The sequence below is a fragment of the Thamnophis sirtalis genome, unplaced genomic scaffold (assembly GCF_051295495.1).
Source record: "Thamnophis sirtalis isolate CommonGarterSnake01/CBP01778 unplaced genomic scaffold, rThaSir2_p1.2 scaffold_1, whole genome shotgun sequence".
NCBI lineage: Eukaryota > Metazoa > Chordata > Lepidosauria > Squamata > Natricidae > Thamnophis > Thamnophis sirtalis.
This window is the reverse complement of record NW_028261381.1, coordinates 122857437-122871852: the sequence shown is the minus strand read 5'-3', so window position 1 is coordinate 122871852 and position 14416 is coordinate 122857437. Positions and strand designations below refer to the sequence as shown.

The 14416-nt window shown below is 34.9% G+C and overlaps 1 protein-coding gene across 3 annotated transcripts in view; it reads right to left on the bottom strand.

The window, feature by feature from the left end:
* AKAP6 (A-kinase anchoring protein 6) overlaps nucleotides 1-14416 on the bottom strand; it is a 267040-nt gene that overhangs the window by 29142 nt on the left and 223482 nt on the right. For all 3 annotated transcript variants that reach the window (XM_087723435.1, XM_087723439.1, XM_087723448.1), the window contains one exon: nucleotides 12542-12766. In XM_087723435.1, the coding sequence (XP_087579561.1) occupies nucleotides 12542-12766 (225 nt within the window). The remainder of the gene's footprint in view (nucleotides 1-12541; nucleotides 12767-14416) is intronic.

Sequence of the window (14416 nt, the reverse complement as noted above, 5' to 3'; positions counted from 1 at the left end):
TTATTCTATCATTTTGGAACCAGAAATTGAAGCTATATTTACCGAATATTCTCCGATATAAGTCTACCACTATCAAAGACCTTTAAGCAGAGCTTTCCAAGTAAATAGATACAGAAGTGCTGATTCTGTATATCAAACTTCACACAAACCACAACAATCTTGAATATTTTTACACTCCAGAAAATCACTTCCATATTCAGTTATTAACTAAGGAGCAGAAGCTTCACAGACTCAACATAGCTGGATAATGTATTTTTATTACAAAGAACTATTAATGCAGATCTTGCCTGTTACAAAATCCAGGACTTGATATCGAACAGAGAGATACATATATGTATGTGTATACATCAATTTAACAACCCATTAAAGGGGATAGGATGTCCATTAAATCTGAATGACCATAAATTATGGTTGTGCTTTATTGTATTAATTTATGTCATTTGCATTATTACATAGTTGTTGTCAATAATGTCATTTCCTGGATGACCTCTACTTAACAGACAAATATTCATTTAATGGATGTTAAATGGTGTAACAACTGAATGAAAAAAAATGTCCATTGCATCAGAGCAAAGGCCCATTAAGCTGTGATTTCACTGTAACATACCTCAACCCAGGCTTTAAATCCTAGGCCATTTCCTCTGTTCTCTTGAGTCAACAATCTTTTGACATTTCTTTTCCTTGTCATGAGTATTAGATATATCCGCTGCACATTTACTTGACAATTCTGTGTGGTCTCAATTCTCTGATTGCACTTACAACTTCATGAACTTATTTATTCATGAGGTTCCTAAGCTGCTTCAATTAGTTATGATGGGCATATTAACTTATATCACTGAATATAAGATGTGTGTCTGTCTCTCTGTGTGTATGCATGCATGCATGCATGCATATGCCCCTATGAAGTAGGAGCCTTTCTTCAGACCCAAGGCTGAACTGAATTATTGGGTATGTCAGCTTCAGGCAGGTGCAATCATGTTCTTTCCTCTTTAAAGTGAAAAAAGGAAAATTTTCACTCACAAATGGCCAGAGGAGAAAATTCTCTCACCCACCACACCCTACCCACTGCTCATGGGGGCGGATGTAAACAAAACAATGTGCTATTTTACTTTTTCTTCCTAGGAAGCATCACCTTGTCACTAGTAAGTGAACACACACACACACACACACACACACACACACACACACACACACACACACACTATTTATAGATGGTTGCAAAGTATAAAGGTCACAATGTCAGTGAAGGAATGACTTATTAGGAATACATAAAACTACAAAGCATGAAGATGCCAGTTTTTGAAATATGCATCTTTTCCTTGGGCTGGATGATAAAGGAAAATAGGTAGCAAAAAATCTAGCCATTCTGCACATGAATACTAGCAGTTTATAATTGTAAAATTATTTTATTACTTTTGTGAACACTTTTATAATGGGCCAAGATAATTTTTGATACCTGCATATTTAGCTTTAATATTTGTATTTTGTATTTCATTTATTGAAATATGTAACGGAAAGATCTAGAATGCAGAGATAATTCATACTAAGCAATTTTTCTCTTTACTTTTGTTTTGTTGTAATGCTTCATATTTTGTTTGGTCCATTCCACATCACTCATTGTATATGTGAAGATTTACAATCAACATTATACAATATTTTTTAACACTTTTGAAGAAAGACAAAGGTATATTCTTCAGCTCTGGATTAAGTTCAATATATAGTTTACAGTGATGTTCTGCATACTTTTACCATGTTATAATATATTATTCACATTAAGGCCCTTATCGAGCAATTTAACTGTATAAAATAACAACATTTACCGAACAATCCTATGAATCAAAATGAACAATCCATTTGATACGTGGAAGGTATACAGGTAGTCCTTGAATTAACCCCTTAATTTAGATAATAAGTCATGATAGTTGTAAAGTGGGTCACCAGGATGACCAGACTCAATTTTATGATATTTTTTGCAGTGATTGTTAAGCAAACACAGCAGTCATTAAGCAAATCCATTGTTTGCTGTAGGGTGGTTTTTGCTAGAAACAGCAAGTACAGTAAATGCCAGTTTTGGGCAAAAATGTCATAAATCATAGTCACATGACCATGGGAGACTGCAAACAACCATAAATATGGACACGCTCTTGAGTGCCCAAAATGTGGTCATGTGACCATGGAGGGGATGTGGAAGACATGGGACCTATGTAGCTTTTTGGTGATCCATCATAATCATAAGTTGAGGACTAGAAATAGTCCTCAACCTACAACCACAGTTGAGCCCAAAAACTCTGTTGCTAAGCGAGACAGCTGTTAAGTGAATTTGTCCCATTTTATGACCTGTCTTGGAACAGTTGTTAAGTTAGTAATATGGTTGTTAAGTGAATCTGGTTTTCCCATTGATTTGGCTTGTCAGAAGGTGATGATCCCAGGACACTGCAGACATCATAAATAAGAGCTAGTTACCAAGCAGCCAAATTCTGATGACCCACAGGGATGCTGCAACAGTTGTAAGTGTGAAAAAATAGTTATAAGTCACTTTTTGCAGTGCCATTGTAACTGTGAATGGTCACTAAATGAATTGTTGTAAGTGGAGGACTACCTGTATCTATAATCCTTTGATTAACCTGAATTCTTGAATCAAGACATTGATAAGAATTTTTAATTAGATTTTTTTATATTTCTGAACTATATGAAAGACATTCTTAAACTGAAAAGTCTTCATCAGAATTATGATTGCATTTATATTGCTGAATTATTAATCAGTATCCTCTTCAACAATTGTCCTGTTCCTATTTATTTTATTGATGTATTATTACATTTGCTGCCTGTCTCTTTGTGGGACTATTCTGGGTGGTTTACAATGGTAAAATGTAAAATTATAAAAAAAAATGTAACTATAACAACAGTAAAACAATGAAACAATAAAATACATAATGAAAATAGAGCAATTTGAATTAGAAGATGGGTGGGAGGAAACAGAATGTGCAGTGGAGAAATGGGGTCAGGTATTAGCCCAATAGCCACCTCCATTGTATTACTCCCCCACTAGGTCCCCAGGCCAACTGGCAGGCTCAAGTCTTCAGACTCTCATGGAAGGACAGGATGTGGGGGCAGACTTCACCCCAGAGATCAGATGCTATGGCACAGAAGGCTCTTCTTTTGGATCCTGCCAGCCAGGGATCCTTGATTGATAGGATCCACAGCAGGCCTCCTATGCTGGCATGAATGGAAAAGGCCTGTTCTAGTAGAACAAGCTGTTTCATAAATCATAAGGACCCATGCCACGATAGGCTTTAAAGGTCATAACCAACACCTTGAACTGCACCGAGAGGCAAACAAGCAACCAGTTCAGCTCATGGAGCAATAGTGTAACATGGGCCATTGTAGGAGCACCACAGATTGTTCACACTGCTGCACTTTGCAGTAGCTGAAGCTTCCAGATGCATTTCAGGGATAGCCCCATGTAGAACATATTGAATAGATGAGAAATGACTAGGGCTTGAGTGACTGAACACAGGGAGTCCTGTGTTAGAAAAGGCCATAGCTGGTGCATAAACCAAAATTGCGCAAAGGCTCTCCTAGTTATGCCCACCTCTTAGTCATCTAGCAGGAGTTGTGAGTCCAGAAGAATCTCTAAGTTGCAAACTGGGTTTGAAGGGGGTAGTGTAACTTGTCCAGAATTAAAGAAGTAAAAGATCCAGATCTTGATGTTCCAAGTACCCAATGCTACTCAGTCTTGCTAGGATTCACCCTAGCCTATCCAAGCTCCCACAGCCTCCAGGCACCATGAAAGGGTAGCAACAGCATCATTCAGGTCACCAGATATGGAGTTGTAAAATTGAGTATCATCAGCATACTGATGATGCCTCAACACATGGCAATGGATGATCTCACCCATGAACTTCATGCAGATGTCCATGATTTGTACATATTCCCTCCATATGTACTTTCCTGGGGTTTATTATTATGACAACATTCACTTGGAGGGCAAATGTAGTTTTAAAACAGATACATAAGCTCTGCCAGTTTTGCAATTTACATGATTAATTTATACAACAGCAACTCAAACACTGTTTACAATAGTGCCGTTCTGGTTATGAATCCACTTCCACATTTGCAAGGCTTTCCACTTGCACATGATCATATTTAATGCAATACACTAAATGCTGCTAAGGTTTCCCTAAAACCAGATTCCCATGATATACAAAACTTCTTACAATATGAGGAGAGATGGAGTGTTCATCCAAATATTGACTCCAGCTAATCAATACTCTTCACAGTCAACTTTTATTGTCTCTCCAGAGATAGTCAATAAAGAAGGAGAGCTACTTATAGATTATCAGTGCTGAGAGCACTTCTAAATAGATCCTAATGTTCTATAAATGATATATCTATCACAACCCTTAGAGAAAATTCTCAATATCTTACCCTGGAAGCATACTTAGTCAAATCTGGGTGTTAGAGTTCATTGCTAAACAAGAAAATCTGTCTCTAAATTCTACTTGTGCTTGCTTGAAAATGAGTGGAATTTTTGCAGGAGTAGGGATCATGATTATGCTGTTGCAGAGCTAAAAGTAGAGATTCTCAGTCACCCAGGTCATGGTTAGGCCTGGCTAGGTGGCTCAGTGGCTAAGATGCTGAGCTTGTTGATCTGAAAGGTTGGCAGTTCAAATCCCTATATAGGCCAGTGGTTGGACTAGATGACCTCCATGGTCCTTTCCAACTCTGTTACTGTTAATGATTGTCCCAAGGGTGCTTTTTCCAGAGGCAACTGGACTGTATTGTTTTTTCTTTGAAGACATTTCACTTCTAATCCAAGAAGCTTCTTCAGATATTGGGAAGTTGAAAACCCATTTTTCTGTTGGGTCTGAATTCTGCTAAGGAAACAGGAACTGAAGTCAGCATGTCCATACCCAGAAGTAGGTAGGGATATTAATTTCTGATATCTTTTTCCCTTCTCTTGTGGAAGGGGCAGTTCTTATCAAAGGCAGGAAATTTGAAGTGAGGCCATTATTTAAGGTCTCACATTGGATTAGAGGTTATGCAAACATGGTTTTGGATGCAAAAAAAACCTCCCTGGTTTTAGTCTGATGAAGTATCATAGGAAAATGATCACAAAAAAGCACATAGTCCTAAGCATGTATACTCAGAAATAAATCTTATGATTCAATAGGATTTATGGCCACATAAGTATGGATAGAATTACAGCCTTAAAGTAATTTATGGCCTTTTACTTGTTTGTGCCCTGTGCTATTTCTAAAATCTGTTAGAAAGGAGATGGATTAGGGCAGTTTGATAGCCAGGTTACATTAAATATATGCACAGTGTAGAGAGTTCTTTCATTGGTATTTTTATATTTGTTATAAACAGGCATCTTTGTACACGTTAGCTGAAATTGTTATTAGCAGTATTCATTTTTAGCTAAGTTTTGATTTATCCTATGATGATCTCTTTAATTTAAAAATTAGCTATGTATACTTCCGAAACAAAATACATTGGAGTTTTTTTTTTAAAAAACCAGCCCATTATAAGTAATCTCCCAAAACAAAAAATAAAGTAAACGTCACATCCTTGGAATGGATTATGACGCCACATTTTAAAAGAAAATGTTGGCAAATAGGGTTTTTGAACTGATTTCAAGGATAAATTAACACCTACAACAAAACCATGCTTGATTACTAAGAGTGAGACCTAATCTACAGTATACTAAAACTATTTTATAACCATACAATGAACCACAAGAAACAGCCACTGAAAAATGACATGATTAAATAGTATAACATACAATCATTTGCTTTCAATTATATCGATGTGTCTTTTTCTATCCCAGGGGTCAGGCAGAAATATTGTTTTTTAAAAGCCTCTATTAAATTGGGTACCAATAATAAGAGATGAGTATCCTAATAAGCTCATTTGCATAGTATATATCACATACTACAAAACTATTCTGTCCAAACAGCTTTGCTCATAGATTTGTCTCCTGATTGCCATCCATCTTGCCAATATTGCAGCATATTTCTCTAAAAGCATGCTGTTGTTTTCATAGCTGTCCCTGGAAATCTGTTGTAGAATTTCCCTTATTAATCTGTTGGAAATTCTTCATTGTAATTACAGGGGAGAAAGTTTGGTTATAATATGCTTGCTGTCAGTTTTTATTAGGATGATGGTTGAAGGAAAATCTCAGAATGACATTTTGGAAACACTGCCTAATTGCAAGTTAGGAACAAGGAATGACAGTTTAAAAGACATCACAAGTTCTTTTTTTTCTAAAAGTGAACTGATTTTTTTTCTATTTAAGAAACATACCTTTTATACTATTATCCACCAAATTGTTCCAATGAAAATCTCCCTTGCCAAGATTATTTTGTAAAAGTGCAAGATCTCACTGACAAGTTTTGAAATGGCATGTGACATTTAATATTAAAAATATCCACATTTGTAATCAAGGCCTTATTTTTCTTCCTTGGCCCATTCTCAGGTGAAAAAATGCAAATGCTATGCTATGTAAAATGCTACATTTTAACAAAAAGATTACTTTAAATATGCTTGATTATTTAAGAATTACCAATGACTCTGCTATTCAAGTTAAATAGCTTAATCCTGTCAAATTATAGGCTTTGAAATATAAGCATATAAGTACACTGTAATATACTTTAAATTACTCGAAAACAATTAAATTCCTTCTACCATTAGCCAATAAATGGCATCTATATTTATGCCAGGTCATCTCCAAAAGTATATCATATAGACAGAGATGTCCTGAATGGCTAACCAAACATGATTTTTAAAAACATTTCTGCATGTTACATCTTATGTTAAGTTAAGTAAATTTTTAAACTGTTCTTACTTTTTAAACTGTTCTTATTTAAAAATATTCTTTATTGTGATGATATTTATGCTACACAGCATGGTAGGATCTAATGCTAGTGCTATGCTAATGTACTGATATTTAGTACATGTTCCTATGTTATTAGTAGTCCACTATAGTACTCTGGAGGAAAAAATCTATTAAAATTCTAATCATATGACTTAATATGAAGATTAAGTTATTCTGAAAGAAAATTCTAATAGATACAAATTCTGTATATTATTACTGAAGTGTTGGCAGCTATCACTATGTCCCATTAGAATAAAAATATAATTTTATCAATCTATTAAAACATCAATCTACTTAACAAGTATAGCAATCAGCCATATTATTAACATTAAATATATTGAAGTGGTAGACAGCTCCTATCTTTTAGGATTGACTACCAACAACAGCCAGTTTGGTCTAATAGTCAGGCACCTGTTTAGAAACTGGATGACTGCCTTAGACATGAAAACTCAAATGGGTGATCAACTTGGGTCTCTCTCTCTCTCTCTCTCTCTCTCTCTCTCTCTCTCTCTCTCTCTCTCTCTCTCTCTCTCTCTCTCTCTCTCTCTCTCCCTCCCTCCCTCCCTCCCTCCCTCCCTCCCTCCCTCCCTCTCTCTCTCTCTCTCTCTCTGCCTATCTCTCCTCACAGGGTTGTTGTGGAAAAACAAGAAAGAGAAAAGAGTATTAGGTATGCTCATTACCTTGAGTTATTTTAGCCTGTAATCAAGAAATATGCTACATAACTAGTACTTAGCAGGATACTAATGAAGAAAAAGATATTCAGATGCGACAACATATCCATACTTACAAAGATCTGAATTGTGCAAGGAATGGTTTTCCTCATGACATGCTATTGAAGCAAAAATTGAGTGAAGAAGCAGGAGGAAAATAATACTTATATATGTGGTGTTGAAGAACCTAAGATTCCTAAGGATACCATGGATTCCCAAGAAAACGAAGAAGAAAAAAGAATCACTGAAGAAATAGATCCAAATATCCACTTGAGACTCAAAGGACCAGTCTCAAATTATTATTTGTTGGGCGCATTATGTGAAGTTCTCTTGAGATGATAACAATGTTGGAAAGGAAAGAAAGGTAAGAAGAAGAAGAGAACTATCAGCAAGAAGGATGGATTTGATTACAGTACCTTTGGAGGATCATGGGGGCAAGAAAGGAGCAGATCTGTCTATATATTGGTTAATAGTGACACCAACCTGACAACATATGATCGATCAATCAATCACTCCTTAAAGTTTAAAGTATCATTTCTAAATCATGTCACATATTTCTGCTTAGTCACAATGTTAAATTATTTGTTTTGAGTGCCAGGAAATCACATTTTAAGAAGAATTATAACAGCTTATATTGCTTGCTATATAAAGTTTTTGTCCTGAATTTATAAACTGTTATTATATTTAAATATATTCTGTTTTATTATTTTGTGGTTTATTCTCAGTTATTTGTATTTTTAGACTATAAGGATAGATAATCAGCTTATAAAAACCAGTATGCAATAATGCTTTTAAAATTGGACATTTACTTAAAGGCAGGGGTGGGTTTCGGCAGTCACTACTGCTGTTTCACTTGTGGCCACGCCACACACGCTTGATGCACGTCGTGCGCGCATGCACAGTGCAATAAAAATTGCTCTGCACATGCACAGAAGCAAAAAAAAAGATGGTGACTTCTATGGGGTCACTGGGAGAATTGGATCAGGGGCATGACAGGCCTGGGTTGCTGCTGGTTCCAGTGAACCAGGCCGCCAAGCCACTACCGGTTCGGTCGAACTGGTCCGAACCGGTAGGAACCCACCACTGCTTAAAGGTGATTCATTTGTTGTCTTTGGGACTGTGTTAAATGTAAAATTTAAGTATAAGGAAAAAAATCAAATCAATGGGCTCAGATGGTGCTTTTACCTATCCTTATAGACCATTCAAGGGGACTGACACGAGAAAGGAAAATACTACAAAGTGAATAACTGGCAATGTGCCAGATGATTATAAAACAGCAAATGTTGTTCCTATCCTGATAAAAGGAAATAAGAGAATACAAGAAACATAGATCAATAATGTGATAGGCAACCATGGGTAGTTTCTTGCATGGTTATAAAGTGAAAGAAGGAATTTGAAAAGAATGTGTCATTAGAGAAAATCAGCATTGGCGTGCTAGGTTAACTTTATTTCTTTGTTTTTTATTAGATAATTTCATTAGTAAATTTTGAGTATGCTTTATACATAATGCTTCTTGATATTAGCAAGATAGTTAAATAAATAGTCTATGGCATTTTGATTAGTAAACTAGTTAAATGAAGGTTAAATAACAATGAAAATCCAATAGATACATGGATGGTTGAAAGCTGTGGTCAAATAGTGTTCATGAATGGTTCCTCATTAAATTGGAGGTAGGTGCTTGGACTTGTCTTTCTCTTGTAACTCCTCAACATTTTTATTAAATGAACAGGTAGAACAAAAGTTTACCAGTTCTATCCCCAATTGGACTGGATAGCCACTATTTTAAAAGACAGATTTGAGAAATAAAATTAATGAAATGTAAGAGAATAAATGCAAAGCTAAAGATAGATAGCTATCTTGATAAGATCTTTGAAAAAGATCTTTTGATTTTTATTTATTTTATTTTGTAATGCATGAATTAGATGACAGATATAAGTATAGACATGATTATGAATACATGAAATGAATACAAATACAAGGGAATATTAGGACAGGGATGGTAGGCACGGTGATGCGTTTATGCATGCCCCTTAAAGATCTCTTAAGAATGGGGGGAGGTCGACAGTAGACAGTCTAAGGTTAAAGTTTTGGTGGTTTAGGGAAGAAACCACAGTGACAGGTAGTGCATTCCAGGCATTGACAATTCTGTTTCTGAAGTCGTATTTTCTGCAATCAAGTTAGGAATGGTTTACCATAAGTTTGTATCTATTGTGAGCTCATGTGTTGTTGTGATTGAAACTGAAGTATTCATTGGCAGGTAGGACATTGTAGCAGATAATTTTATGTACTATGCTTCAAAGACTGCGAAGTTGTAAATTGTCTAAGCTCAAAATTTCAAGTCATGGTTTACTAGTTGATGACAAACTAAACTTGAGTATGCCATGGCTGCAAAAAAAGGGAAATGTCACTCAGTAGGGAGTGTAAACTAGAAATGAAGTTCTACAAAGAGAGATTTAAGGTACGGACAACTTCAAACTTGAGAAGTCTGAAAGGACACATGGGAGCACTCTACAGGCAGGTTCTGAAGGAATGTTAGGAAACTCATCTTAGCAGTTAGAACAATTTGATTGTGAATTTAATTACCCCAAAAAATAATGAACTTTCCTTCACTGGATGAGCTCAAAAAAAGCCATGTATTTATTTTTTACAGTTATTTTTTAGATTTACATCCTGCTTTCCATCCTGGAGTGTATTGAGGCAGTATACAGAGTTATCTGCAAATCTAATTCTACTACTTATATAACTTCTCTAGATATCTGCAGTTTGAGCAAATTGTTCCAGAAGACTTGAAAATGCTTTCAGATAAATACACTCTAAAAAATTTCCTATGAGTGGAAATCCTTATAGTTTTAACACTATAGCCATCCTCCTATTTAGACTTTTGAACATTTACAGTACAGGTAGTCCTCAACTTACAAGCATTAGTTGAGAAACTATTTGAAGTCACAAGATTCTGAAAAAAGTGACTTTTTCAGTTTAGCAATAGCACTTAGATTTACATACCACTTCACATTGCTCTACAGTCCTCTCCAAGGATTTACAGAGTCAGTATATTGCCCCCCGAAATCCTGATCCTCATTTTACTGACCTCGGGAGGATGGAAGACTGAGTCAACCTTCAGCAGGTGAGGATCGAAACCCTGGCAGTCAGCAGAGTTAGCCTGCAATACCACATTTTAACCACTGCACTACCATTGTAGCATCCCCACTGTCTGAACAAAATTCAAGTGCCTGGCAATCAGTGTATATGGTGTTTGGCTTCCAACAAGCAAAGCCAATCGGGCAAGCCAAATTTACTCAACCACAGGATTCACTTAACAACTGCAGTGATTTGCTTAAGAATCATGGCATAAATGGTTGTAAAATTGGTCATGACTCATTTAGCAACCAACTTGCTTAGCAATGGAAATTCTGGTCTCAATTGTATAAGTCAAGTAAGTCAACTACCTGTATGCTGTCTTAACAAATAAATTAAGATGTTTAAAAGATTGAAGTGATATTTGCTCAACATGTTATATTACTACACAGTTCCAGCATCTTTAAATAATGATCAATAATTTCTGTTCCTGTTTTCAAATTTTATCTTTCTACAGAGCTAATACAATGCAAAATGAAAACTAAAATTAAAGAATTACATTTTTATATAATAAATGTTTATCTACAAATATTATAAATACTGTCTGTTAGAATACAATGTGATAAACTATTCTGAAATCATGGTTCATATATCATAGATAAATCCATTATTATTGTTGGTTTTTTTTGCTAAATTTAATTCTAAGTTCTTGAAAATTTCCTAAAACTTTTATTGAAAAGACATCCATTACATATTTTGTAATGTTAAATACATCATCTTTTATCTTGCATAAAGTGTCTTGTAGGAATTTGATTTGAAAACTTTCTTATTCTGGACATTAAATTTAATGAGACAAAAGGGGCTAAAAGATTGGACCTATAATATACCTCTGCAAAGAATGTGAGTACTCACTGTAGCCAATGTATAATTTTCCTCTATAATCTGATTGTTTAATTTTGAAAGTAATAATATATGAAACACGTCTTAATTACTAATGAGCTGAATAACAATTTGATTAATATAGGACTTGATCAACAGGTATTTTTGCCACTTGATTACTTTGAGGATAAAATGAAAAGTCTTTATGGCGTGATATGCTGCCATATCATAAAACTCACTCCTTTAGTCACTCTGCCCAGCAGCACTCATCTACTATAAGACAAGATGAGGCAAAACGGGACAAAATGGCACAATGTTGCATTTTCCCTTTTAAAAAATCAATTTCTGAGTGCACCCAAAATCAAGTATAATCCTCCCATATGTGCTCGATTACAACTTCTGTTATGCTTTTACATTGGTTTTATGATGTAGATAAAACAATTATCATGATAATTCTGCTGTTGGAATTGCTATCCTAGATCAATATTTGTTAATCAACAAGGCTCAATCTTCGCCAGATTATTGCCTAGTGGGTAACAGCTAATAACAAATCTTAACCTATGCAGCAAAGATCCTGGTTCACTTCTATCAATTGGTCACAGGACTGTACTAACACAAAACGAGCTGCATGCTTTTCCCTTTTTCTCTTATGTATGCTAAACTTATGCAAGAGTAATTTACTACTAAAAATCACACAATGAGTCTTCATTAAGCTGGATGGAGTGTACAGAATTCAATACTGAATGCGATGAGACAGTTATAAGGAGTCAGGATGTAAGACTCAAATTATTTTGGTCCTTGCAAATGTTTCGTACAGAAAGATTTATTTTTAAAATTAAGTTCTGTTACAGAAAAGGCAATGTCTTCATATAAATGTGCAGAAATTATATGTTCACGCTTGAATATGCAGGTAACAGTATATAGTACTAAACATATATGCATTTCATATTTTATATTGCTCCAAAAACCAACCCAATTTGCATCAATACTTTTTTATTACCTTGAAGTACTGCAGTTGCTTCTCCGCATTCATTGTTCCTTCATTTTCTTGCCTCAGACAGGAATTGAAGATAAAAAGCTCAGTATCTCTCAGCCATCCTTTCAGTTCTTTGATTCTGACCTCCAGTTGCCTTACTAGGTTGCCACTTTCAGGGGAAAGCAAGTCACGTGCTCCTAACCCGCTGTGCCCCACCAATGAGTCTTGAATCTTCTCTTGTAGAGTTTTCTAATGCAACAGAGAAAGAAAACATAGATTAATCTAAGGTTCTAAAGTAAGTATATCTAACAGCTAACCACTGATTAGAAAGCAACTAAATTAGTTGCTCTAACTCCTGATTTATCTTTATCATGTTTTTTAAAAAGAATATTCTGTTGAATTTAGCATGGCAAATACGGTAAATAGATACAGAACAGATTTTAGTGTTTTTAGTATATTTCTAATAGAGTTATCAAAATACTGTCTGAGCCCATATAGATGGATTGAATTGTTTTTTGGGGTGAACAATTATCAAAGAAGTTTGGTCATCAATGGAAGCTCATGGGTATAATATTCTGGTTGTGTTATAGAATACCTACTACAGATATATAGTCAAATGTTCAGTGGTGGGATTCAGCCAGTTCGCACCATTTCAGGAGAACCGGTTGTTAACTTTCTGATCAGTTTGGTGAATTGGTTGTTGGAAGAAATCATTAGGGCAGAGAACTAGTTGTTAAATTATCTGAATCCCACCACTACAAATGTGTTATACACAGCTGAAACATAGATGTTAAGTTATGATTTGAAGTTGCCACAATGCTGAACTTATATAATTTGCTGAATCCATGGCTTATCACAGAGGTTTGATTTTCACAAAAGCCAAAAGCAAACAATGATGGCTTAGTTGATGCAAAATCTTGTAATCTCAATTCATCTCAGTGCCATATGTTTTCCTATAGAAGATTTTTATCAAATCAGTAAAAACTGATTTGGATCCAAAAAACTGCAAATAGACCTATGACTGAGAACCTACTTTTCTATTCAATAGTATTACAATTAGTTATCTTTCTTTAGACATTTCTGTGGAGGTACTAGATATACCTTGAATGGGGTGGAATAATAGCAAAAAATAGCTAGGAGATCTGTGGCAAGAAATTCAAGAGAAGGAGTATCTCCCTACACAAAGAAAAATGCCTTCTGCTGCAACATTTTGTATCTGAATCGTCATTTTCTTAAATTTACGGTATGTGTAATAAGACATATGAAATGATATAATGAGAAAATCAGTTACTTGGCTCAGGGGATTATCATGTAAATTAATTACAATCAAAGTACACAACAATGGTGCTTTCCATATGCTTTTTGGAATATGGCTCCCAAGGTTCCAAAAATATTATCTAGTCTTTCTGGAGTTATGGTTTAAATCAACTAGATGGATCTAGATTGTGCACTATGATCTAACATAAAATGTATGTATCTTGTTACATACAATTGTAGCAAGAAATTTTAACCAGAATTATACAATGAAATAGTAAATAGACTACATGGAAAGTTTTAAAATTATTTATAATAATAGCATTTTAAAAAATGCCACTTATTGCCAATAACTTAACTATTCAATGATATTGGATAGTTAAGCCTTAGAGAAGATATACTGAAATCAATAGAATCAAGTGAATTTAACTTAATTGTTGCTTAACAATTAACATAAGGGAAACTGATAAGGTGCCACATGGTATGGTCATCTGAAGATCAAAGGGAAAAAAAGAAAAGGACATGGAAGGACAGTTAGGAAAGCTATATGGGATGGGCATGACAGATGTAATAGCACAGAAAGATATAAGGCAGGCATTCTTCTATAATTATTTAAATATATATTTTTTCATTCAGAATCCATTT